This window comes from Vanacampus margaritifer, chromosome 2 (genome assembly GCF_051991255.1).
Source record: "Vanacampus margaritifer isolate UIUO_Vmar chromosome 2, RoL_Vmar_1.0, whole genome shotgun sequence".
NCBI classification, from domain to species: domain Eukaryota; kingdom Metazoa; phylum Chordata; class Actinopteri; order Syngnathiformes; family Syngnathidae; genus Vanacampus; species Vanacampus margaritifer.
This window is the reverse complement of record NC_135433.1, coordinates 44,613,773-44,640,989: the sequence shown is the minus strand read 5'-3', so window position 1 is coordinate 44,640,989 and position 27,217 is coordinate 44,613,773. Positions and strand designations below refer to the sequence as shown.

The window sequence follows — 27,217 nt, the reverse complement described above, 5'->3', positions numbered from 1 at the left end:
GACTGAACATTTCTCCAACAACTTGTTGCTATTTATTAGCAACAGTACTTGAACAGTGAACCTCCAACCTGCGCTTCTGGAGCCACTCTTTAGTCCCTCACCTGTGGATCTCTAAAAAAATAGTGTAAATAAATATTTTTTTTTACACTTTTTTATAAAAAAAAAAAATATATATATATATATATATATATATATATATATATATAAAAAGGAGACCAATGATGATGACATGTCAAATGATCAATACTGAGCTCTCCCCAAAAAAAAAAAAATAATAATAATAAAAATTATTTTTTTACATATTTATTTTATTTTTTGATCAAATATTCTGTAAATTAATTAATGATTTAGATAAAGTTTTAGGTTGTCAGGAAAAGAGAGGCAAAAGGTACCAGTAGAAGAAAAAGTTGTAAAAAAATACCTAAAAATGTCCACGAAGTGATCATAAAATGTCCAAAAAGAAAGAGAAAATTACCATAAACTGTCCATGAAATTTCAGTCAGAAAATTTCTTTTTAAAAAGGCAGAAAATAAACTGTTCAAAAAGTAACTATAAAATGTCCAAAAACAAAAGAAGAAATCCCCAAAATGACCATACAATGTACACAAAATTGCTAATAAGGTCAGAAAATTGATTTAGAGCAAAAAGGCAGAAATGAAAACGTTCAATTAAAGTAAAATGTACCAAAACAAGAATGAATCCCAAAAATGTACATAAAATGTACACAAAATTGCCAAAAAGGTCAGAAAATTTATAGCAAAAAGTAAAAAATAAATAAAAATTTAAAAAGGTCAAAAGTAGCCATAAAAAGTTCAAAAAATCCGAAAATTACCATCATATGTCTGTAAAATTTTCAAAAATGTAAGGAATTTGACAGAAAGGCAGACAATTCTGAAAGTATGAAAAAGTACAAAATAAATAAATAAATAAAATCCAAAAACGGAAGACAAAAGGTAAAAGAAAATGAAAAAAGTATTGGATGCTGCATATTTTTCTGTTATAGTGCAACTCTAAGTAGCTCTTGGGCTCTCAGTAGATTAGGCTAACACAAACACACAGTTTCCTTCATCAAAATGTTTAAATGTTTTGTGGCTCCAGACAGATTTGTTGTTAATTATTTGGCTCTTTTGACAGTAACGGTTGCCGACTCTAGGATAACATTGGTGTCTGGGGACGTGTCTCGTCAGCCTTGAGTAGTTGGATGGACTACGTGGTTCCCTTCTCTGGCTCTTAACTATTAACCAGAGAGGCATACTAGCATCTAGCAAGAGTACACATTAGGATAGCAAGTCAGTCGTTCACTCGACTCACCGTAGGGTGTAGGTGGAGATATTGGGAAGGAGGGCGTGGGCGGAGTCATGTCACTCCCAGCTTCAACTCCGCTGTCTATATCTTGACCTTGCACCCTGTAGTCAGCATAGTCGGTCCTGCACAACACGGTATGCTGGAGACAAACAGTGCAAATTGTATCAAGCCACATGTAATAGAAAAAAGGCATGGGGGGGAAGCTTGTGGCGTTTAATGTACCTGTGACTGTGGTAAACAGGGAGAATATGTCCTCTGGCTTCTGTACTCTTCTGGCCCCGCCCACCCTGAGCTGCATAACCTTGAGCGATCTGTGACGCCACTTCCTTGACGACTTAGATTCCTTGTGACATCACCTTCATTTGACTGGACAGCTGGACACACACACAACCACAGAGGAAGCGGCAGGGTCATTAAATGTAAAATAAATCCTTCAAGGTACTGAGAGTCCGGGGTTCAAATCTCGGCTCTGACATTCCTGTGTGTTTTTTGCGTGCTTGTGTGAATTTTCTTCCGTCATTGCAGCTTCCTCCCTCGTTCCAGTTCGTGCAAATGTATGCGAATGCTTGTTTAATTGTGCCCTGTGATTTTGCTGGTGACCACTCCATGGCATATACCACATCTCGCTTAAAATCAATTGGGAGAGACTCCAGACCCGAAGCGTTATAGAAAATGGATGGATAGATGGGTGTTGAGTAACATTGTGAAGTTCTTTTATCTTTAATGCTCGCTATTCTAATAATAAATAGTAATATAACAGCCTTTTGCTTGCCTGGTGATCAGTCGAGGTTGTAAGACTACACCAGTTGCAATAGCCTATAGATGATAAGATGATAAATTGTTAAACTAATACAAAGCTAGAACTAAGCGCTTTTATATAGCTATTTGTAAAGTCAAAATTCACATTTTGCACCTCATTAAAATACAATGAATAGCAATATTGATCATCAAAAATCAGTGCAGACCTTCCCAAAAAGCTTCACTGGGCTGGACACACGCGTGAACAGGGTGAAACGCTCTTACGTCACCTACACGTGACAAGCAGAAGGTGGAAGCAAATGGTCAGTACGCCGCGGTGTCGGGCCACCAAAATGTTACAGATCAACACAATCTCACAATCTTATTTTAAAAAACAACTAATGTTGCATCCACGATGAACAGACACCCATCCTCGCTGCTTTCCGCTGCTATCGAGGCTAGCTCGATGCGCCACACCAAGCTAGCTAGCTAGCAATGAGCTTTGGCTGGCTTTAAGCGTGGCTATTTCAAAGAAATTCAAAGTTATTTTGAGTCTTGATAATGGAAACTATTGAAATATCCTCCGTCCTGGTCTTTTCACGAAAGAAAAGTGTCTCAAGACATTCTGGCGAGTTCCTCAAAGACTAATGCCCGCAGTCATGTCGTTAGAGGACAGATGAGGAATGCTGGGAGGCTATCTGGTGGGAAATGTGTGTATGTGGGGGAGGGGGGGGTCGCTACTGTGACTACCACCACTGTCACCATTCAGCACTAGGGTGTTAATTTGAACCCTCCGAGTGAGCTCTGAACTGTCAAACCCCAAGAATGCTAATGTTGCCCAAGTGCTAATAATGGGGCTCATTAGTCAAATTGTTTGGCAATTTACCATAGCTGTCACATAGTCACTTATAATTTTATAAACTGTGTGTGCTATTGACCCCCCCCCCATTAATCCAAATACAGTAATAGGGAATTAAGTAGTTTTGTCTTAAAAGTCATAATAACAAAAACGTTAATCAAGCTAGCGAGCAATGCCTGTCACTAGCCAGTTTGCTAATACATTGTGACATAACGTTGACTAAAAGAGAACAACCCATAATTTACTAGAGGCTATTTTTTTCATATTTGAGCTTGATTTATCCCCCCCTAAATTGTAGCTGATACGCACAGACAGGTATGGCTTGCTTTTTTGGATCAAATGGAAAAATATTTGCCTGCAGGCTCACAGTTCCTTCTTGGAAATTCCTCAGGCCAACCATCACCTACAGCCCCCCCAACGCCAACCGCAAATGCATGCTGGAGTTGTGATTCAAACCCAGCCAGATGGATGACTGTCGTTTCTCTCTGCCTCATTAGTTTCCTCTTCAAAACACAGACTTAAAGTGCATCGCAGCTGTCATGGACTACTCAAAGAGTTAAGAGAGTGAAACCTAATAACCTTGCTGTTGTTTCTTGGCTTGAATCACTGAAATTTGAAGAAGATAGTCATCGGTGACTTTCCAGTGTTGTCAACATCACACTAAAAGCTATTAAGGCACTTACATACTGCCTTGGTTTTTGCAGCGCCCACCTTGGTTTTGGGCACAGAACGGCAACTGAATGATGCAGCACGGCACAATCTTGCCCATATTTGGCTCAGTTACGAATGAGCAATTGAAAAAACTGTCTGGATTTCCTACCTAACATATAGTTGAACTTAAAGTGTATATACATTTTTTGTCATCTAATGGTGAGCTAATAGAATACAACGACCACACTTCACAAGCCTACCACTGTTTAATACGGTCGCCAAATTTGTCTCCTTCGGGTATCCGTAGGAGAAAGACGGCGACGAAACACGTCAGCCTCCTGCAAGGTGAGGCGAGACCCTATAATTAGCCATTATTTTAAATATTATTATTATTATTATTACGATTATTAGACCTATGATTATTATTTTTTTTAAGTAAATTGATGTGATATTATAATTTTTTTGCATATTAATAAAATTAATAGTGCGGTTTTAAATTAATGAACATGAACATAAAAAAATCTAAAACTTCGACACACTATCCCTTTCAAGATCATTCAGCAAACCAGATGAACTGTCTGGTGGGTGGATGTGTAATGAAATATTGCATAGAGAACATAGTGCCGTATCAGATATGCAATGGTAATAAACACATTTTCCATCCCCAAAACCACCTCATTATTTTTAAATAATTAAACTTTAGCCAACAGTAAGATGAATGTCCATCCATCCAGCCATTTACTATGTAACTTATCCAAGCTGACTTCTGAATTGGTCGGCAGTCAATCAAAGGGCACATGTTGATTGGAGTAGGTCAACCATTCACACAGACATTCTCACTGTCACCTGTACCAAATTCAGGCCAGTGTACCACTGCATCATGTGACTTCGACTGTGAGTAATTTCCGGAAAAAGGCGCCTTAGCAAAAATGACAAATTGAAGCAAAAACGTAACCATACAAAAGAGCTGGTAATGATAGAGGAACAAAGTTTAAAAAGGTCCTCCCTCCCTTTCCTCTCGTAATGTGCTGATGCCCCTTCAAATAGCTATACGGGCAGGCCTGAACAGAGAGCCGACCTGCGAAACAGACTGCAAACATCTGAAAAAGCTGGCAGCAACCCCGCTATTTCTGCCACTCAAACGCGCCAGGTTGGGAGAGGGGAGGGGAGGGGAGAGCTGTTCACTTCACTGTGCAGTGGAGAAGAAATTATGTTTTGGAAAGTTATATTAGCTAGTTATACATTCTAAATTATTTTCGGGCTTTTTCTTTAACCCTAAAAATTGCACCAAATGAATTACTCACACTTTTTTTGTGAGTACTCCGGTAAAAAAATAACTCAATTTGGGTCACAAACGGACTGATCCACGACTAGGGTCAAATTCACCCAATTATATAAAATACCAACCTCCGGTTATTTTATACAAAACAACACAAAAAAATGGCAAATTGACCCAGTTTTGTACAACACAACCCCACAAAAATGGGGTCAAATTGACGCAAGTACTGTTTCGGTCCAGAGTTGAACCAAATTGAATTATTTTTTATCCAACTGTATTTAGAGTGTGTTCATTTTGACAGGCAAAAATAAAAATAAAAATATATATATTATTATCATCATTATTATTATTATTATTTTTAACATCATTTTTTGGGAGTTGTTTTCTGGCTTAATTAACCAACATTTTGGTTTAAAGTAGCACTAAGGAACTTTTCAACCTTAATAAAATATTTTCATAACTCTTCTGATGAAACATCGACTTCAAACTTGTTGAATTGTATATTTGCCATGGCCTGAGGGGAGCTATTTCATTTTTACTGGCACTAAGCAACTTTGAGGAGGATGGTAGGAACACTGCCACATAAAAAACTACAAATGTGCTGACTGCTTTATGCCGTACATCAAAAGCTACCCCGGATGAAAGGACAGTCGAGGATCAACCCGGATTTCACTCGGTGGAGGGAGCTAAAAAAACAACGCAATGCGCTTGTCCTCATAGGAAATGTGGTCTTCCTTCAGACATAACAATACCGCTTTTGTCCATATAGTGTCGCCATAATCAACTGAAAGTTTCAATTTTGCTTTAAATGATTAACGCAGTTGGGTCGGTCCCTTCTTGACCCAATTTCTTTTTATTTTGACCCAACTGTGTACCCTAAACACCTTCGCAAACATTTCACTTAATCACCACCGTGTGACTGTCTTACCTATTTGGTGTGTGTTGTTTTCGCCAAATCGCAGCTCGACGCCATTGGTGCACTTGGAGGCTGAGCCGTTGACAAGCGTGCCGCCGTTCCTCTTGATGGAACTGCTTTTGCTCGACAGCGGCATGAAAGTGGGGTCAAGGTCCATGATGAGCTGGTTGAGCTGATCGATGGAGTTGTCAATATCCATGGTAAGGGATTTGAACTCGTCGTCTCGTTTGTTGTTGTTGTTATTGTTTAGTGACGCTTGTTCCTTATGAGGAGCTGTGTCTCTCAGGGAAGACGTTGCTGAGTCCTGCTGCTCCAAGGTCAGGCCTTCTTTGGGTGAACTACTCCTTTGTCTGTTCCCTTGGTACCTTTCTGCATCATTTCCATCCTCTGGCATGTAAATTAAGTGTTGAGCAGCAACCATCTGTTGCTGGCGGACCCAGGACTGCGTGGAATAGCTTCCCTGTCTGTAGACATGCTGCTTTGGGACAGAAGCACTGCTGGGGTTGGAAGTAGCCACGGAGTTGCTCCTGGAGCCAATATGGCCCCTTCTAGCCTCACTATAATGTCTCTCATAGTCCTCCATGGGAGAAGGTGCAGGGTGGTGGAGGTGCGTCTGGTTTTGGCTTTGCTGTTCCTCTCCTCCAGGACTCCCAAAGCCATCAGAGAGGAGGGAGTTCTGGCTGCTTTTGTGGCAAGAGGATGACAAGGTACCAAAGCTGTCCACGCTATGCAGATCCTGGCCCGTGATGACCTCATCATCTAGGATGTCCGTTTCCCTCTCTTGAGGACCTCTTGAGGGATCGCCATTAATGTGTACTTGAGCTGGGACTATCTGATGGATGCCCACTCTTGGGGCTGGATCATCCATCTCCTCCAACGAGGGGTCCTCCACTCCGAATCCACTCAACAGCTGTTTGAGTTGGACTTTTTCCTGCTGGCTGGGACCCTGGTTGGAGCGGATGGTGGCAGAGGTAACAGCAGCGGACGGCGCCGCGGGTCTGTCCGCCCAGAGGGAGGTGCTAGACAGGCCTGAGTCGCTGCTGACGGAGAGGGCGTGATCGCTGTGATCGGGGCTGGAGGTGGCGGAGGTTGTGCAGGTCCCCCGACCTAGCGTGGTCTCTCCTCCGTTGGGGGTCTTCTTGGTAACTGCTTTGTCTTGGCTTTGACAACGTGGCGCTGTAACATAGGAAACACAAGGTTTAGAGTATTGGATGCGCCATATGTTCATTATCAAGGTCATTATAGTTTCATTAAAACACTCCTGTTGTGTTCTTAACAAGGGGTCAATGTGACCCACCCTGATGTATAAACTTCCAAAAATATATAATGCAATGCAATGTTTTAATATTTAAAAAAATATATGGAAAAAATGGATGCCATAAAACTAAGTTCAATCGTCTTTTTTTTTTTGCAGTATAATATAAGTTATCACAAAAATATCATTTTTTTTCCATCTTTGTCAATTAATATCATACATGAGCTTTCGGGGTTCCTTTTAAAAGTATTTATTTCAGCAATGTTGTAGGCCCGTACAGAACAAGGAAGGTCAAGCAGTCGTTTGAGCAATTGTAGTTTAATTTATCACACAACACTTGGTTCCTTTTTTCTTATCTTATGCATGTCAAATGCTCCATACATGAACAAAAACTAAATCTAATACTAAAACCAGGGGTGTCAAATCCAGGTCCAGAAAGTGAAATCCCTGCCACAGTTTGGCTTTAACCCCTGATGCTAGCTAGCTAGCTCCTTAGCAAGTAAACGAGCACCATGGGAGATAGCTCGGTAGATAGCCTTGTGAGGAAAAGCGGTTAAGAAAATGGATGGATGGATGGATGGATAAATAGAATGAAAAATTCAAAACTATTGTAATCCTGTTCATTACACATTAGGTTACAGCAACTCAATTTAATTCATTTAAGTCCATCCATCCATCCATTTTCTTAACCGCTTACTCCTCACAAGGGTCGCGGGGGTGCTGGAGCCTATCCCATCTGGCTTTGGCCAGTAGGCAGGGGTACACGCTGAACTGGTTGCCAGCCAATCGCAGTCATTTAAGTCTTTTCCAGTTATTTTTACAATTCAAGGTAGTTGTGGCTATCATAAATAACTGGTTAGACGAACATTTATTCGATAATCATCACAGGTTTACCAAATTTGTGGTTCACTGAGCCTGACTTCAGTTCTAAACTCAGCGATAATGCGATTGTAAGAGTGGATGGTCATCTGTCTTAAGGTGTCCTGTGAGTGCCTGCGACCTGCAAGAGTAGAGTTTGCCTATTCCCACAATCAGCTGTGATCCAGTTTACCCTTGACCGTGAAGAGGACAAGCGGTATAGAAAATGGATAGATGACTAATGACTACAATGTCACTCTACCTCTACGGTTGCCCTTCGTTTCATTAATCAGCAGGCTTCTTGCAGACGGGCACCTTTATCCACACCTTCACAAATGAGAACACCTTTTACCTTGATCTCTATACAACTTGCTGTTGTATTGCTCTCTATAATCCTGCTAACATGATTGAACGTCAACCAATCCAAAATCACATAGTGCTCACTGCTCACAGTCAACTAGGACCAGATCCAGTTGTCTTGTGCTAAGCAAAACATGCTAAGTTGTATACAAAATGGATAGGTGAATCCCTTTGTGGCTAAATTTGCTAGTAAAGGCTTCAAAAACCATTCATAGAGGTGACAAATCCAGGTCCAGAAAGTAAAAACCTTGCTACAGTTTGGCTTTAGCCCCAAGTGCTAGCTAGCTAGTTTCCTGGCTAGCTCCCATGGTAATTGTTTACCTTTTACTAGCTAGCTAGCTAGCATCAGAGGTTAAAGCCAAACTGTGGCAGTGTTTTTACAATCTGGACCTGGATTTTCCACCTCTGCCGGGCCGGGGTCCGGTCAACCTCTTCTTCTTTTCTCTGGAGTAAGTCCCAGACTCTCCAGAAGATTTCAATAACGGCACAAAACATCCCTAATTTGTTGTCTATTGCCTTAAAAAAATATTTTTTTTTTTAAAACGCCTCATGATAGAATATCAGACACCTTTCCTAAAAACATATTGGACCCGTTTTTAATTGTGTAATAATTACACAATAAGTTGTCAGTCAGTTATGTCTTTTTGCTCCATTGCAAATATTTGATATTGTTGCTACAACAACTCCTTGCCTCCCACCAAAGAAGGGAAAACACACAAGAATTCCAACGCTCAGATTATATAACAAACCTCAAGTGTCTACTGTGTGTCAGACGACTGCACATCTTGACAGTGTTGACCCCTGCATTCCTATCCCTGCTGTGATCAAGTAACCCTTCTCCCCGCCGAATGACCCTTGACCCTTGGCATATGTCCAAACAACCTCTTTAATCCTCCAGAAACACAGGAGGTCAGTCATTTGTGGCCGGGCCCAGTCGCCATCCATCACTACGGAGACATCAGGAGCAATACTAGAAGAAATCTGCCTCATTGTTAGTTTAACTTTACGATTCCGCTGAGGAAACCCAAACCGTGCTTCTAGCTCAATCTATCAAGCCTTTGCTTCACACCCTGACCAGATCCAAATACCAGACACGCATGATAATGCTCTCCCTCCTCCTCCTCCTGTTGGTGCTCCAGTATGTATGACTTACCCCCCACATGCGCAAACTCACTGGTGGGAACGTGCATCCGGCCTTGCCGCGCTGGCTCGGCTCAGGCCTCCTCCCGTAGCTTTCCAGTAAATCCCTCTCGTAACATTCCGAGCAAGGTGCAAGCTGCTTTACAGGCAGATGTTTCCCCCTCCGTGCTGACCATCACTCCCCCAAACAAGTACTCCTACCTTTCCCACAAAGTGCAAGAGAATCCACATTTCCTGGGAAGTTGAGGAGGAGGAGAGGCCATGCAGAGACACGGCAGCGGACATGGCCTTTTCCACGCCGGATAATGTTCAGGGTCAAATCACTGGAGTGAGTTCTTTCTCTGCTGAGAAGGTGTGTGTGTGTGTTTGCACTACACACAAGGGAGTGTAAAAGGTGGGGGGGCTTCACATCTCCAAATAAGGGCAAAGGAATGTAAACATGTGAGGCGGAGCTTAGGGGAAAGAGGTGGGCCAGGGGAAGGGCAGTAACCAGACCTCTTGCCCTGCATCAGGGGGACTACCCCAGAAAAAAAAAGAGGCTGGCCCAGAAAGGATCAGAGAATGAAAACAACATTCCTTCCTGCACTTTTCGCTCTTCAGAAAGATACTTTTTAATTAAAGCAAGTGGCAGCCCGGTAGTTGTCCTCCTCCCGCTTGTGTGTCATTAAATCACATTCCTGCCATCTTGAATGTACAAAATGGTCCCGAAACAGATGTGGCTAGACTCAATTATGGGGTTCTGTAATCACATTTTACCTTCATCATGGATGGTATATTCTAGAGCGCTGATTTTCTTGTGGTCTTCTTGCTTGGTGGGATGTGGAGAGCAAGTCAAAAACATGCAATGATTCATAGAGAACTACGTTGACATTAATTTGACAAGGTGTTATTTAAAAGATGTATTTTGTTTAAAGGACAATTCAACCCAAAATGTCTTTATAATATGTTGTGCCCCCACTAGTCTAAATAATAATAAAGCAGCAAAATCTACTTGTTTTTATCCATCTCAGGGGGGCGGCCATTTTGCCCCTTGTCGACTGAAAATGGCATCACAGTTGCTCAAGGCTATCCTATCAACCAATCACGGCTCAGCTTGTGAATGTCACATGACCAAACTCAGACAGCAGGTGAGACGTGATTGGTCGTTACCTGAGCCCCGAGGAACTGTGATGTTATTTTCAGTTGACAGCATGTAGCAAAATGGCCGCCCCCTGAAATGGATAAAAACGGGTGCATTTTGCTGTTTAATTCATTTTCCATGAATGTAATGCTGTCTTCAGACGTAAAAAATTCATTTGAACTATTTCTATTAGTTTAACATTATTTTTTAAATTTTTGTTAACAGGAGTATGAAAACCTAGAATTTTTTTGGTACATTTAGAACAGATATAAAATGTGTGATTAATCGAGAGTTAACTAGTAAAGTCATGCGATTAATTCCGATTACAAATTGTAATCGCCTGATGCCCCTAATTTTTAACAATCTTTTCTTTTTTTTCCTTTTTTAATAATCTTTTTTTTCTTTTTAAAGAAAATATGATTAAAAATTAATTTTTAATCGTAATTAATCGCATGACTTCACTAGTTAACTCACGATTAATCACAATTTTTTTTATCTGTTCTAATACAATTTAAAAAAATCTTTTTTCATACACTTGTTAACCAAAGTGGGGAAAAATGTTAAACTAATAGAAATAGTTAAAATGGCAGACTGTCAATGGCAGTGAACGGGTTACGACAAAAGGCCAGAAATTGTGTCATACGTAGTATTGTGTGTCTTGTCATTTTTGGATTTTTCAGTTTTTATATTTAAACTGTGTAATTGGATATGAATTTAATTTTGTGCTCAAAGCAGACACCTACATGCGTAAATAAAATGTTCAACTTTATTATGGCCCTTCTCTATCATTTGATCTTTATAGCTGCAATTGTAAGGTTCCATCTCAGTGTGTGCTCAATGCAGATATACGTTGCCTTATTTATTTTGTGCAGGTTTGGGCTTAGACTCTTGGCTGAATCTTGTCCAAGACTCTAAATTGTCTTAGTGTGAAGGTTCATTTTTCTGTTTCCCCCGACCAGACCAAGGTGTACCCTGTCTAACTTTCAAAGTCAGCTGGAAAAGGCTCCAGTTCTCTATGACCCTTAAAGATTTTAGGCAGATAATTGTGCTTAGTTTGACTTGTGTGAAAGTGGGTTACAAAGTAATGAGCATGTGAAAATGTGACTCCCAAAGTCAAACAAGTTAAGAATTCCTGAGCTAGCAGAATTTAGCCAAAATTGAATGTATCACTATAACCTGTGGTCAGTCCCAAAACGATCCACAAGTGTCACGTCGCAAGTGTTTTGGAGGAGGTCTGAGCTACGACTATGCAATTACCAAATGCCATTCCTTTGGTCCTAAATTCCTACAATTCCAACATCCCGAGTGTCAAAACTTGGAAACATGACTTGGAATGACAATGACGATCCAAGCAACTACTCACAAAAGCAAAGCAGCAACCACAAGATGAAAGCATTGTGCAGTTGGCAAGCAAAATTAACACCCAGATTTAACTACTTACAAAAAGTAAGTGTGAATGTCTTTGTGTTCCTTTTTGAATGTTTACATCCCAAGTGTGTCTTTATTATTATTATGATTACAAGTAATGGAGACACTGAATATTTCAATTTAGTCTCAAGCTTGAAAACAATCAATTGATGATATATAGAGGACATATATACAGCAAATAGGGACCACGTGACTGCCCTATCAGTGGATTTTTAGAATTTTCCCAACATTGTGTCAACTAAGAATCTAATGACAAAGCTCAAGAACATCTAAATTATATATTTAATTGGCACTGATGGTGACATGACTACAAATGGATAAAAAATATATAATTCAAAAATGTGCAGAGGATCAAACAATGTTGAAGACTCATAACAATAAATTTTAAAAGAATTAACACAACAGGTGCTCTTTAAACTTGGCGGGCAAAAATGTTGATAAAAAGACTTTAATTAAGCGATTAATTGTGATTAATCAAAATTATAAAATGTGATTAATCTGATTAAAAAATGAATCTTTTGACAGCTCTAATATATATATATATATATATATATATATATATATATATATTTTTTTTAAATATATATATATGTATATTATTTTTTTCCATTTAGATTTGTTTTTGTATTTAATGTTTGACTAATATTTTTTACATCCATTTTTATTTTCACTTTTATTTATTTATTTAGTCATTTATTTATTTTTAACTCGGCAGTTTTGGTCCTCCATACATGACAGGCTGACGGATACCTTCAAATATCAACTTCCTGTGAGATTATATAGCGTGTGATGAGAGGGGGAAATGTACCTATTCACTGTTTCTCCTTTAATAACCAACTTCTAAACGTTTCCAGCAGTTAGCGCTCTACAAAGACAGCGTTTTGACAGTAAACACCCTCTCCGAGCTGCTTTTAAATCCCACTCTTAATTCACACTCTAGGGATAAACACACATTGGTACTGATTGGAGGAGAGAAAAAAAAAGCCATTGAAGTAAATGAGTTCATTCTTCCCGCCTCAACACACACTAGCTTAGCACTTTTGTGGCAAAGAGTTTTTAGACTTCCTCGGCCCGTGTCGCTTTGGAAGCTGTCAAAGAAGGGGACGCCATGTCTACCAGGCTGCTGAGAAGAAGATGTAGAATTCCCACAAAGTCCCGCTCGGATGTAGTGTTTACATGAGAAAGTAGGGTTGTAAATATCCCACATGAATGCTTCAAAATCAAGCGGCAGAGGGAGAAAAAATTGCGGCTTTGTTCATGTCTGCTCTCTTTTTTATTTTTTTTATTGAAGCATAAATGTTTATGTGAGCATAACACAGCTCATTTTCATCCAACGTTCATAAAAGTGACTCATGGGAATTGGGCGGATCTGCATCTATTCTGGGAGGCTGTTGTGAACGGCGCGGTTGCGTGGAGAGCAGTGACCACGGAAAGGACAGCACGCCGCCAGCCACCGACTGCCGAGGCGCTACCGAGGGTGTGCGATGGTTGCGAGTGCGCCTATTCATTTGATGGAACAACAAAATAGAAATGCCCTGAGAACTAAAGTCTTGGCCTTTGAAGCCGACGTTCACATACAACAACACTCCGCCCTTCTACTCTATTGAAGCCATTGCACGTCAAACTCATTTTTCTTCCCTTCTATAGTCATCCATTTTCAAAAACGCTTGACCTCATTAGCGTTACGGGTGATCGGGAGTCCCATCCTAGCCGATTTTTGGACGAGAGGTAGGATACGACACATATTGTAGGGATAGGCTAATAATTGGGGCCAATATTCAGCATTTTGATGAATATTGGTACCAGTCATTTTGTAAAAATCTGATGGCTGTTTGAAATTAAAACTAAGATAAGTGAAAATTTAACATTTCAGATATATTGAAATTTTGTAAAACTTTATTGCCGTAGACAGCAATAGGGAGCAATTTATTTGCTTAAATTTTCATTTAACTTTCTAAGACATGCTGATGAGCCTGGGAGCTTTGAGAAAATTTTAAAACAAAGATGTCTATCATCTAAGATTTTTTTTATTGCTATCACAAAAGTTGTTCAATAAACATATTGTCACCCTCTTAAATTAATTGCATAAGTCTTCTTTTTCTTTTTTTTTACCTAAATCATCTCAATTTTGGGTGTTTCCTGAAAAATCTGAAAAAAATGACTTTAGGGGATTATTTTAAGGCGCCGATATGCTTAAAGACAACAAATTTAGAGTTGGAGTTTGTATTTTCTAAAATGTTGACACCAATATTTTCCCTTTTAGCAAAAGGGATATCGGCTCCAAATATCGGTTATCGGTCTCCTTAACTACTAATAATCGCTATATCTCTAACATAGGCAAACAAGAATTCACACTCACATTCACACCCATTAACAATTTACAGTCTTCCATGTTTTTGGAATGCGGGAGGAAGCCGGATTACCTGGAAATGTTTGGAAACAGTGCCTTAACAGCGATTAATGGTTTTATGATGGTGGCAATTTGACCCAAGAACAAATTAATCACATTTAGACTATTTCCGATGAGGAATTGTTTTTGTGTTCTGAATTTTTAGCTCCCAGTTTACAGTGGACCCCCACTATTTGTCTGATATATATTAGGGGTGTGAATTGCGTAGTAGCTGGCGATTTGATACGTATCACGATTCATAGGTCACGATTTGATTCGATGCCGATTAATTCTGATACAAATCTATAAATTGATTATTGTGATGTTTTTCTTCTTTTTTTTAGGGGCGTTTAAAAAAATTGATTCGGCAATATATCGCGATCTTACAGTGCGCAATTCTCGAATAAATTCTATATGCGGCCGAATCGATTTCTAAACATACATTTTTTTATGGAAATATTCAACAAAACCTCTTACTTGGTGTTAGGGTTCACACTTTAAGCATGGAAAAATGTTGTATTAATGGAACATTAAGCCTTAATATTTGATTTCAGGGCTGTTCAAATATGAAACAGACTGCAACCTGTTTGTTAAATACAGTTATAAGCCTGAAGTTTCAGATAAACACATTTTCATACAAAGCTTACAGTGTACATGTGTACAAGTTTACTGATTTGTATTTTCTAAATTTGAGTAAAAAAAGAAAGAAGAAAAAAATCGCAATAATCAATTTATAGATTTGTATCGGGATTAATCGGCATCGAATCGATGACCTATGAATCGTGATACGGATCGAATCGCCAGGTACTACGCAATTCACACCCCTATATATATATATACACAACCATTTTCCAAACCGTATCTTTTATTTAAAAAAAAAATATTGAAAAAATAATAATCTCCGGCTAACCAGGTGCTGAACTGTGAGTATGCAGGTCTCCACTCTATTTCTTTTCAACTTTCTAATGTCTGTCTAGGATTCACACAAGCGGAAACCTGATATTGGCTTAAGAATGTACAGAGGAGTACGCCACTCACTTGCTACAGTACCGTCAGCCTCACACATGTTCTGGTAAGAGTCCCAGCGGATCAGGGGGTCAGCGGTATTGTAGTCCACAGTAACATCCGCGCCGTTATGCCATCTGTCAGCACCTGAAGCCAAAAGAAACATCAAACCTAGCAACAACCTCCCTTTAGTTCAACTTTGGGAATATTGTGCCGTAATAACTTCTAAAATATCACATATAACACAGAGCAATGCAAAAGTCATCATATCCAACTGTGTTCATGTCTACCATCCATGTGTGTGTTGTGTTTAATTCACATGTCCAAGGGAAGACATCTTCATAAGAAATATGGATTGCACATTTGCTTGGAGCCAGACAACTCTCGCATGTCTGACACGGGTAGCATAAATCTCTTCATCGAAACACAGTATGCGCTTTATGTTCCCAATTCTTTCACTACAGTGTTACTTACTCCTCCTGTATGTGACTTTTGCACAATATAATAAGATCAAATATCAGCGAGTATCTGTTTTTCCTACACGTGTCTGCATTAATTAGTGACAAAAAAAAAGCAAAGGGGTTTGAAAAAGTTGCCACACAAGTGGTACGATCTGTGAAGATTTTCCTCTGAAATCAAACAAAAATTGGAGTTCAAGCAGCATGTGTGACGTCACAAATTTTTTGAGATTTCATCTTAGTGAGTTGTGAAGGAGACCAATGGCAAAAAGAAAAAAAAGGGATGAAAAGCATAGAAGAGGAAATGGGAAAAAAATTGCGAGGTAACATACATACTGTCATTGTTATTGCATATTGGTGAGTTGGTTGACATTTTATTCTTGAGTTAGGGCATGTTAAAATGACCTTTTGACCTAAAACACTGCCTGTAATAGAATGTATGAATGATTCATGTTTCCTCGACCTCAAAACGGAGAGTAGCTTTAATTTCATTTTGTTTTATTTGAGGCGTGTACATGACTTATTTACAGCTAGGAATGTTAAAATGCTAAAACTTTGTATGTACGGCTAAAAAAACAAACATTTAAGTGACAGTTTGAGACTAGGAAAAATGAACGGAGTGAGTAGTGAGTAGCACATAGTTTTAGTTTTATAGAGTTTTTTATGACCCTTGAGAGTGTTAAAATGTTAGTTGAAAGCTGTAGTGTTGATAAAGGTTTTGGATGACGGTGACATTTTGAGAAACAGTTTGATTCACTCTGCAATGCTTTCTATGCAACATATAGTAAGTCAACCACCGTCACTACATAAAAATGTATATATATATAAAATAACAATAATAATAAAAAAAAAAATATATATATATATATATATATATATATATATATATAATATATCCAACTTACCAGGAATTTTTTCCGGTCCATCTGAGAAAAACAGCTCCACTTTGCCGTACTCTGGAAATCTGGAATCTAAAACAAAACACGCATCAATGATATAAGGTTGGAATTAGTTTTTGGGAGAAGAACATTATTGGTCTTTAAGTGCCATGAAGTGTAAATTAGACACGGTGTACTCTTTGAAATGGGGTATATGCCACGGAGGAGACTTCCTGGTTTTCACACATCAGCTTTGTTTCCGTTTCCTGTTTGCGACGTGTGGGCCGCGTCCCAGTTCGTGCGCTTCCGCCGCCGCCGGGTGCGAGAGTGTACTGTCTTGGTTGTCCGAAGCACTTCGGAAAGTTGAGACGCCTTGCCCGCTCCCCCCGATGGGCGGTTGGGGGGCGCCGGAGTAGGGTTGCGAGTGTTTGAACGCGGCCGGAAACGACGCTGATGTGTGAAACCCGGAAGTCGGAAGTCCGTGGCATCTCCCCCATAGCGGACGAGTTTTTTTTGTTTTTTTTTTAACCTTTGTTGGCGGCTTCCATGTCCTCTTTATCGAACATCAGCTTATAGCCCTGCACTGCTCCCGTGTGGAACTGCAGCCTGAAAATCACCTCACGCTCTGAAGAAACCTCACTCTTGTGGTAACATTTTATCTAAAATAAGAATAAAGAAAATACAGTGAAGCTGAAAGAAAATACTGATGTCATTCGGGTATATTGCGCACTGTTTATTTTCCTTACCATAATGTCCCCTTTGAGAAGCTGGGCAGGCTCCAGGGTGACGCAGATCCGCCCCCTGTGGCCTGAACCGATGTGGCTGTCAGGAAAAAAAATAAAAAATCCGAATCAAACTAATTATGCACTCCACATAAGGTTCAAACAGAGAGATGGCACTACTTACTAAATTCCAGAGGAATATACCGCTTGCATTCCCTGGTAGACTTTGACATACGGTCGACACACTGGGAACAAATACACACGTTTGTAGGAATTATGACATGCTTTCACTCATGTTAGAAATGAACATGCAAAAATGGGCTACTTTCTTTGGGAACCTCATTAGCTTTTTTTTTTTTTTTTTACACTTACGCATGGCCGTTAATAAAATATTAAGCATATTAGCATGTAGCTAGCAGCTATGGCTAGCATGGAAATTACTTTATTTTGGTTTTATTTCACTTTGTCTAACTTATTGAGGCACTTCGAACTAATGAATATCATGTAAATAACAAAAATATAGCTTCTCAGCTAACGGTTTTTTGTCCTCTCTGTTACATTACCTTGACTACATTTTAGTTTTATTCTGCTGTTGCTAGCATAATTTTACACTTGCATGACAGTTCACCACATTCAGTTAACATTTTTACACTTGTATGACAACTTCCAAGTGTTAAAATGTTACTTTCTTTGCTTGGCAGGGTGGCTCATGTGCTCACTCTGGCTGTATTTGGCCCACAGGTCGTAGATTTCTGCTGCTTTAAAGACTGCATGTGTCTGAGCATGTGAATGCATGTGTGCGTGTGAAAAAAAACAAACTCTGATGTGGTCGCGTCTGAGTTCCTTCTAATGCTCTTCGAGGCGCTGCAGCTGTGTGTGGCAGTAAACAAAAAGTATTTTTCACCTCCAGAGGACTCAAAGTTGGGGATTCCATGAAGGATGATGCAGTGCAGGAATAAAGGCGAAGCGTTGATCTTCATGGATCCGCTTAGGAGGCTGTTGAGGATCCAAACGTACCTAAAAATGAAAACACATTAGTCAAAGTTGGCCAGTCAAGTATGGAAAGTTTTGAGAATTAAATACATTTTTCAATATTCCTAATATTTAGTGGTTTGACGATTTGAATATACATGGCTTCCTGTTGTTGTAGCATTTATTCAAATTAGCAAGTCATCAACATTTTATTCTCAAAATTATTGAACATGCAAATTGGCTAACGTACTAGCAAAAGTGGTAACAAAATACTGCTATAGCCAATTTGGTCAAATACGTTGTGTTAGCTTCACTATTAGCGACCTTAATGTGATAGCTGTGATAGCTTTTACGCTAGCTTACTTTGATAGTAATAATACAGTCAGTCGTTTAACGTAATGGTAATATTATGTGAGTATTTTTATATCTCCTTTTATTTTCACCTCAAAGCTATTTTAGGTTGAAGTTCCTTAATTGATAACTTTCTCCCACGTTGATTGCAGGAGCTACAATGTTTGTTTCTGTATTTGATGGATGAATCATCTTCAAATTAGCTAAACTTGACACTTAGGTTGCCTTCACATGATAGCCGTGTTAGTAGCTTGATATTAGGTACCCTAACCAAGCACTTTTTGGCACGCAGGTAGGTTGTGATAGCTTTATTTGATACTTGTTCTAGCATCACTATTATCGACATTTGTTGTAGTATTAGGCTAATTACTGGCTAGTGGCTTTTGTTGTTAGCTTTACTTTGCGATCTACTGCATGTTTGCTTCATGTACCATTAGAGTTTTTTTGTTTTGTTTTTTTGTAAGTATATTTTAGCTACATTATTAGCTTCATTTGATAGTTCTTATTTTATTTTAGGCAGATTTGTTTTGTAAGGTTATGCTGAATTCATCATGTGATAGTAGATTTATTGCTAAGTCAATTTAATGGTTGCTGGTTTAGCGATCAAAAGAACCTTTTTTTAAAAAGCTTTTTTTATGGCAGATTGTGCTTTCTACATTCGTTGTAGCTAAACTCTAAGACAAATTGGATTACTGATGTCTTTAACTAGTTATGTAAGCGTAATTATTAGCTAAATGTACCAGTATATGTTGACTTCTACTTGTGACTCCTATGATAAACGTATAAAAACGTTCTATTTTAAATATTGCCATGGTCCCAAAAACGTATTTATAGTCATTTTTTTATGTTTTTTTTTATTATTATGCTAGAGCATACAGAAGGCTTTGACTAAGTCAATTTAATGGTTGCTGATTTAGCGATCAAAAGAACCTTTAAAAAAAAAAGCTATTTTATGGTAGATTTGGCTTTCTACATTTGTTGTAGCTTCACTCTAAGACAAATTGGATTACTGATGCCTTTAACTAGTTATGGAAGCATAATTATTAGCTAAATGTACCAGTTTATGTTGAATTCTACTTGTGACTCCTATTAACTCATTTGCTCCCAAAAACGTATAAAAACGTTCTATTTTAAATATTGCCATGGTCCCAAAAACGTATTTATAGTTGTTTTTTTTTATGTTTCTTTTTTTAATGCTAGAGCACATAGAAGGCTTTGATGCAGCCTGAAGAGGTCGCTTAAAGCAATGGTAGTTCAAAAACGGCCAGAAGGTGGCAGTAGAGTATAAGAGATCAACCAGGGCCATAAACTTGCAACAAGCTCTTTTCCCCACTATTTTAAAGAGATTTGTGAATAATGATGAAACTTAGCAATATTCCAATGCTAATTGCTGCAAAACGGAAACAGATACAAATATACTTTTTTTCCTGATGAAAGAAGAGACTCTAATCTTTCTAATTTGGTTCCATGTTTTTATAGCAAAAGAACACAGTATTCTGTGGGCCTTGCAAAATCAATCAAAATCCAGTAAAACACCCGGGAGCGAAGGGGGTTGCTTTAGTGAAAATGGCTGCGAGTGAATGAGTTAAGTGTTTTACTGTAGATTGGTAGATAAGAGGAAGTCAAGTATTTGATCATGATATTGAAACAAATATCAAACACTGTTATATACTGTAGTTGAGTTGCTATAGCAAAAATTGTTTAGCTGCTTACCGCTTCTGTGAAGGTGTCATGAGAGCAGACACCTTATCATCGTAGTATTTCCTCATGGCAAAGCGGTCCAATGCTTGATCAGCACTTTGAAGGAAGATGGGGCAGTGGGAGTGGGAGGGGGGGGGCAATTTATTAAACACTTCCAGCAACGATGACACAGAGAGATTCAACTTGCGCTGCCCCTGTAATTAAAGTGCGTTAACCCTGACTTGTGCAAGGTCAACACAGACACACATGCGTACACATGCATAATGGAGAAGAGTGAAAGTAAGCAGGGGGACAAGGGATTCCCGCAGAGAGGAAGAGAATGGCAGCTTTAAGTAAACAGGGAGGCGGAGAGAAGGGAGTGTGTGCACAACTCGGCCATTCAGGCATCCCTAAAACCAACAAGCATGGGGGCCTTTTCACCCGGACCCTCGTGCCTCCCCCCAGAGCCCCCCACGCAAATCTATTCTATTGTAAATCTGACGCATTGTTTTCCTATCTCTTCCTCTGACTCTCTTTTTTTAGGACTCCTGTCTTTCACGTTCACCTTCCCGACCGTGTCCTCCTCACGGGACGCAAACACTCGCTTCTTTCACACTGAGATTCCGCAGCTGCGTTTATGCACATACAGAACCCCTTTAAGTTTTGATATTTCCATGACATGCCATCCCGCAATCTGATATTTACATTTATTGTGACATATGTACTCAACAGAAATATAAACGCAACACTTTTGTTTTTGCTTCCATTTTTTAGGAGATGAACTCAAAGACGTCTTCCACATGCACAATATCAGCATTTCTCTCAAATATTGTTCACAAACCAGTCTTAACCCCTGGGCGTTATTTTATTTTGAAATGGCTTGGTCAGAACCAACAAAAAGCCAAAAAATGGTCAAATAACGCCCAGTGGTTAATCTGTGTTAGTGAGCACTTCTCCTTTGCCGAGGTCCATCCCACCTCACAGGTGTGCCATATCAAGATGCTGATTAGACACCATGATTGGTGCACAGGTGTGCCTTAGACTGCCCACAATAAAAGGCCACTATGAAAGGTGTAGTTTTGTTTTATTTGGGGTGGCCGATACAGCCAAGAACAGTGATAACCGATATTTGGAGCCGATGTCAATTTTCACTTAAAGAAAAAATATTGGCATCAAAATGTAAAAAAAAAACAAAAAAAAAACGCAAACTCCAGCTCTTAATTTTTAATTTTTTTTAAGCATATGTTTATTGAACAATTTTTACGGTTCATAAAATATTGGAGTAAAAAAATTTATAAAATAAAAATCTTAGTCAATTGACATCTTTGTTTTAAAATTTTAACAAAAAGTTCAAGGATTTCCCAGGGGCAGTAACAATTAAATTGCTCCCTATTGTTTTCTACAGTAAATAACGTTTATTAACATTTCAAAATTATTATTTACGTTTGAAAATATCTAAAGTATTAAAATTGTACTTATCTTAGTTTTAATTTCAAACAAAAACAGAAGGCGCAGAGAGTTCCCAGGGTCCGCAGCATCTCTGAAATTTTTTGACAAATGCTGAATATGGGCTCTGATAATCGGGCCATCTGATAATCGGTCTCTCCCTAGTGTCTGGGGATCCAGAAAGTACTCAGTACTGACCCCCCCCCCCCCCACCCCCAATAAAACAAAACTGCACCTTTCAGAGTGGCCTTTTATTGTGGGTAGTCTAAGGCACACCTGTGCACTAATCATGGTGTCTACTCAGCATCTTGATATGGCACACCTGTGAGGTGGGATGTAATATCTCGGCAAAGGAGAAGTGCTCACCATCACAGATTTAGACTGGTTTGTGAACTATATTTGAGAGAAATGCTGATGTTGTGTTTTAGATCTTTGAGTTCATGTTATACAAAAATTGTGAGCAAAAAGAAAAGTGTAGCGTTCATATTTTTGTTGAGTATAAAACACTTTTCAGACAATTGCTAATGACACAGGTGAGAGAAGTGGCAGAAAATTTTCCGGAGATGATATGATGCATGTGAAGTCCCATTCACATTGTTGGTAAAAGCTGACATTTTGACATTGACAAAATTGTCCACCTTAGGAGGTAGTATCAGAACCATAACAAAGCTGGGACATTTATTACTTGACCCTTTCATACTGCCTTTAAAAACGGACATTTTTCCATTTTCGTTGTTAACTGGCAGCGACACAGAATAGGGGTACAAAGTCAACCCAACAAATTTCCGCATTAGGAGGTAGTATGACAGCTGTAACGTGTAAGAGATCACTTAATTGTCATCACATAGCTAATTATTTGAATCCGGGATGTAGTGTCACTGTGTGAGCACAAAAATATCCTGTTTTCGTATACGGCAATGGTGGATAATAGTAATTTTCCTCTTTACACAGCCTCACCAGGAGGCCGAGTAAAATCCCTCACAGTGACTGTCCAAGATGAATAGATGTCATGAAAGTGACACCGTGGCCGGCAGCTTTTACAGACATGACTCTTTTTTTTCTCTCTCAAGCTGATTCACGTCATTCTATATGGGGTGATTCACCACTTAAATTGTGTGGTTTTCCTTCTTTCTTTTTTTTCTCTTTGTCAGCCTGTGAATCACATTGACCTTGAATTACAAGAGGTAAACAAATGACTTGACTTGTTTTGCGGTCGGCCGAATGAGTCACCAAGCATTGTTGTGGTTTGTTGGATGCCGACAGGGAGGCGTGCTAACGATGACAAACGGTGTCTAGAACACAAACATAGACATTCATAGACACATGAGCGCTTACCTGGCGGACACGTCTGTGAAATGCACAAAGGATGAAATGACAACACCGATTCGCCCTTTGCCACCCTAGGAAACAGGAGGACAGGAGATGATTCATCACGTTAAAAAACAAGTGGAGCTAAATTCATTCTGGGTTGCACTGCTGAAGTTTGGATTTCAAAACACTACAACGGTTGCCATAACAAAGGCAGCGTTTTAATAATATTGAATAATATTATAATCAAGTATAAATGTTATTAACACTGGTACACTGACATCGCTACAAGTAGCGTCTTGTTCTGCTTCTTTAGGTGAGCTGGAGTCTATCCCAGCTGAGTACACCCTCGACTGGTCGCCACCCAATCACAGCGTCTCTCATAATGGCAGACATGAATAAAGTTTCACATCCAAGTTTTGTGTAACTTTGGTGGCATATTTTTCCGAAAACTGAGGGTGGTGTTCTAAATGATTAGGGCTGGGTATCAATTCTAATCTCCTCAATCGATTCGATTTTGATTCACAATATTTCAGTTTGATTCAATTTCGATTTTTTTCCGATTCGATTTGATTCACTTCGATCCGATATTGATTAACTCATTTGCTCCCCAAAACGTATAAATACGTTCTATTTTAAATATTACCATGGTCCCAAAAACGTATTTATAATGTTTTTTGTTTTTTTTGTGCTACCGCATACAGAAGGCTTTGATGCAACCTCTGAACTGAAGAGAAAGCTTAAAGCAATGGTAGTTATTACAAAAACGGCCAGCAGGTGGCAGCAAAGTATAAGAGGTCAACCAGGGCCAGGTTGCAAAAAGGCCTTTTTCCCCCCCAGTGTTTTAAACACATTTGTGAATAATGATGAAACTTCTAATGCTAATTGCTGGAAGACAAAAACAGATGCAAATATTTTTTTTCCTGATGAAAGAAGAGACTCTAATCTTTCTTTTGGTAGGTTCCATGTTTTTATAGCAGTAGAACACAATATTCTGTGGACCTTGTAAAATCAGTCAAAATCCAGTAAAACAGCCAGGAGCGAAGGGGATTGCTTCTGTAAAAATGGCTTTTTGAGTTAATTATGGAACATTAAGTCTTCTTAAATATCAAGGGCATGGTAAAAACTCCACAAACATTCAATTCCAAATAAAATTATAATCACTTAAGTGGCATCAGCTAGGACGAGATGAAAATATTTTCATAATTCTAATTCAATAATTAAAAAAAAAAGATTCTGAATTGTCTTAAAGTACAATAAGCAGGTCTTTTATAAATGTAAGAAAATACTTTTAAATTCATGTGAACAGTATATGTCAAGAAAACAGTAAAAAACTTGGCCTTTAAAATTCTATTTTCTTATAAATTTATGGGGGAAAGCTTCATGGTTCTCTGAATCGATATCAGGCTTGAAAAGGAAAATTGATTTGATATGGATTTTTTTCAACCCAGCCCTATAAATTATATACAATTTAAGAGGTTCCACTGTAAACCAAAATAAACACTACTCCCTAAGAAATAAAAACAATCCGTTTGTTGTGAATGCTTACCCTGCAGTGGATGACCACCACATGCAGCGGGTCCGCATTGAGCCAGCTCTCCATGGCTTTACAGATGGTGCAGATCTTATCTAGAGGCGGGGCGTGCATGTCAGGCCAGCCTGTATCCAGAGTCTGAAAACACACAACATAGTGTAAACAACATACAATAAGGATCAATCAAATTTTCAACACCTTTATGATCAAGTATCAATATGTATTTTGCACATGACATTTCTACCACTTCCATTACTACTTTTACGGCTCCATGTTGTGTGCACTATTTTTTTTAAACTGTAAAATTGTAAAATGAACATTTTAAAAATAAAGCTCCCTTTGTTGTTTAAAAAAAAAAAAGTTTTTACTTAAAGGTAAAGTCAAGTCCAAAATTTGCTTTACGAGAATATGTTCTATGCACCCCACTAGTCTAAACACAGCATTCTGAGTAATATTGCGTTTGTGGAATTATTATTATTAAGCAGAAAAATCCAGCTGTTTTTATCAATCTCATAGGGTGGCCATTTTGCCTTATACTGCCACTTGCTGTTGACTGAAAATGACATCACAGTACCACAGGGCTCAGGTAATGACCATCACGGCTCACCTGTTTTCTGGGTTAGGTCATTTGACATTCGAAAGCTGAGCCCTTAGACACTGTGATGTTATTTTCAGTTGACGGCAAGTGGCAAAATGGCCGCCCACTGAGATGTAGAAAAACGGGTGGATTTTGCTGTTTAATTCATATTCAACAAACACAATTTAATCAGAATGCTCTGTTTAGACTGGCGGGGGGCACATAGAGCATACAGACGCTCCCCTACTTACGAACATTCGAGTTACGAACAACGGTACATACGAACATTTCTGCGCGTACAGTATGTCGAAAAATGTTCGGAAAGAAATGCTGTAAGTTAGATTTTGTATTGCGCGTAGTGCTTCTTTCCGCCGCTAATACCGACGATTGGCGCTGTGAGAGCTCATTGGAGGCTGAGCAACGTGGCGAGGAGGAGGAGGAAGAAACGCCGGTCCCCATGAAGGAGGAAATAACTTTTGAAGCCGATTCCAGCGACGACGAAGAATCTCTCATGATATAAAATCCTCCTCTTCCTCCTCCTCCATCATCTCCTTAAGCATCGAGTACATCTTCCAAAAGTAAGTTAAACTTCATTTTATTTATCTTATTACGTATATGTACATACTGTGTGTGTGTCTTTCGCTCTCTCTCTCTCTAACATACGTAGTACAGTACAGTACTGTACGTATTCTCTCCATTTTATTAAAAGTTTTTTTCAGTACAAACCAATGCAGGTTACTTGTACAAGCCTTAAACATACTTATATAAACCTTCAATATACTTATATAGGCTTTAAACATAAATTATAATACAAAATATAGCACTGAAGCAACTTACGAACAAATTCACCTTACGAACGATCGTCTGGAACGTAACTCATTCGTAAGGTGGGGAGCGTCTGTATTATTGTGAAATGTTTTATTTTTTACTTGACTTCCGCTTTAAAGTAGACCAGACAATTAATAAAATATACATGTTTTGTTGTGCTTGCTTGATTTTATTTCCGATACAGGACAGAGGTGGCAAATCCAAGTACAGAAAGTAAAAACCCTGCCACAGTTTGGCTTTAGCCCCTGATAGCAGGTAAACGAGCACCATGGGAGCTAGCAGGCTAGCACCTGAAAGTAAAAAACTCTGCCACAATTTGTATTTAGCCTCTGAATAGCTAGCTAGCTAGATCCCTAGCAGGTAAACGAAAACCATGGGAGCTAGCTAGGGAGCTAGCTTGCTAGCACCTGGGGTTAAAGAACTGATCTGAATATATGACTGCCGATAGCTCATACACGCTCGTGCAAGCCGTTGAAGTGACAGGGCGGCCATCTTGCTCTTCCCATCTCACGAGCAGACTACTTTATAAACTACACGGTATACGTACAGATTAGACATATACAGCTTGTAGGCAGTTAGTATAGGGCCCGGGGCAGGGTGCGGGTTTTGTGGCAGGTTGTTCACTATTTTTTAACAAGCAAAAAATATATAAAAAAATAACAAGTGGACGGTATGTGCTGCTTTGAACACCCCCTTTTTCTTTTATCGCCCAGTTCCTGAGACACCAATATTAGATTAGAGCAGAGTCATCTTTTGTTGAATTACATTTAGAATTCTTTAATAAAAAATATTCAAGTTTCCTGCTGTAAACACCATTAAGCATATCATTTATACGTGTATTTAAGGCAAGTTGTAAAATGTCCGAAGTCCTCTTGTTTATGTTTACCAAATTTAAAACATCATAAATCACGCTGTTTCTACCAAGTACTGTTCTCCAATTTCGATACTGTAAATGTATAGGAACGTATACCGAAAAACCTTTCTTGGGAGGAGCAATATGGCGACCTTGCAGCTTCAAAAGTCATATATTCAGACCAGTGGGCTAAAGAACAAACTGTAACAGTGTTTTTGCTTGCTGGACCTGGATTTGCCAATTTTGATACAGTAGTACCTAGATTTACAACAGAGTTCCGTTTCTACGGCAACAGTGTAACACAAAT

At 39.0% G+C, this 27,217-nt stretch overlaps 1 protein-coding gene across 2 annotated transcripts in view; it reads right to left on the bottom strand.

Moving 5' to 3' along the window:
- The window catches only part of tns3 (tensin 3), a 50,932-nt gene that overhangs the window by 11,842 nt on the left and 11,873 nt on the right, over window positions 1–27,217 (bottom strand). For both annotated transcript variants that reach the window (XM_077558126.1, XM_077558127.1), the window contains exons 4-15: window positions 24,668–24,790; window positions 23,146–23,210; window positions 20,398–20,481; window positions 18,266–18,378; window positions 17,546–17,606; window positions 17,386–17,461; window positions 17,169–17,298; window positions 16,667–16,732; window positions 15,337–15,450; window positions 5,761–6,924; window positions 1,528–1,679; window positions 1,312–1,444 (exon numbers count right to left, since the gene is read on the bottom strand). In XM_077558126.1, coding sequence (XP_077414252.1) covers window positions 1,312–1,444; window positions 1,528–1,679; window positions 5,761–6,924; window positions 15,337–15,450; window positions 16,667–16,732; window positions 17,169–17,298; window positions 17,386–17,461; window positions 17,546–17,606; window positions 18,266–18,378; window positions 20,398–20,481; window positions 23,146–23,210; window positions 24,668–24,790 — 2,281 coding nt within the window. The remainder of the gene's footprint in view (window positions 1–1,311; window positions 1,445–1,527; window positions 1,680–5,760; window positions 6,925–15,336; window positions 15,451–16,666; window positions 16,733–17,168; window positions 17,299–17,385; window positions 17,462–17,545; window positions 17,607–18,265; window positions 18,379–20,397; window positions 20,482–23,145; window positions 23,211–24,667; window positions 24,791–27,217) is intronic.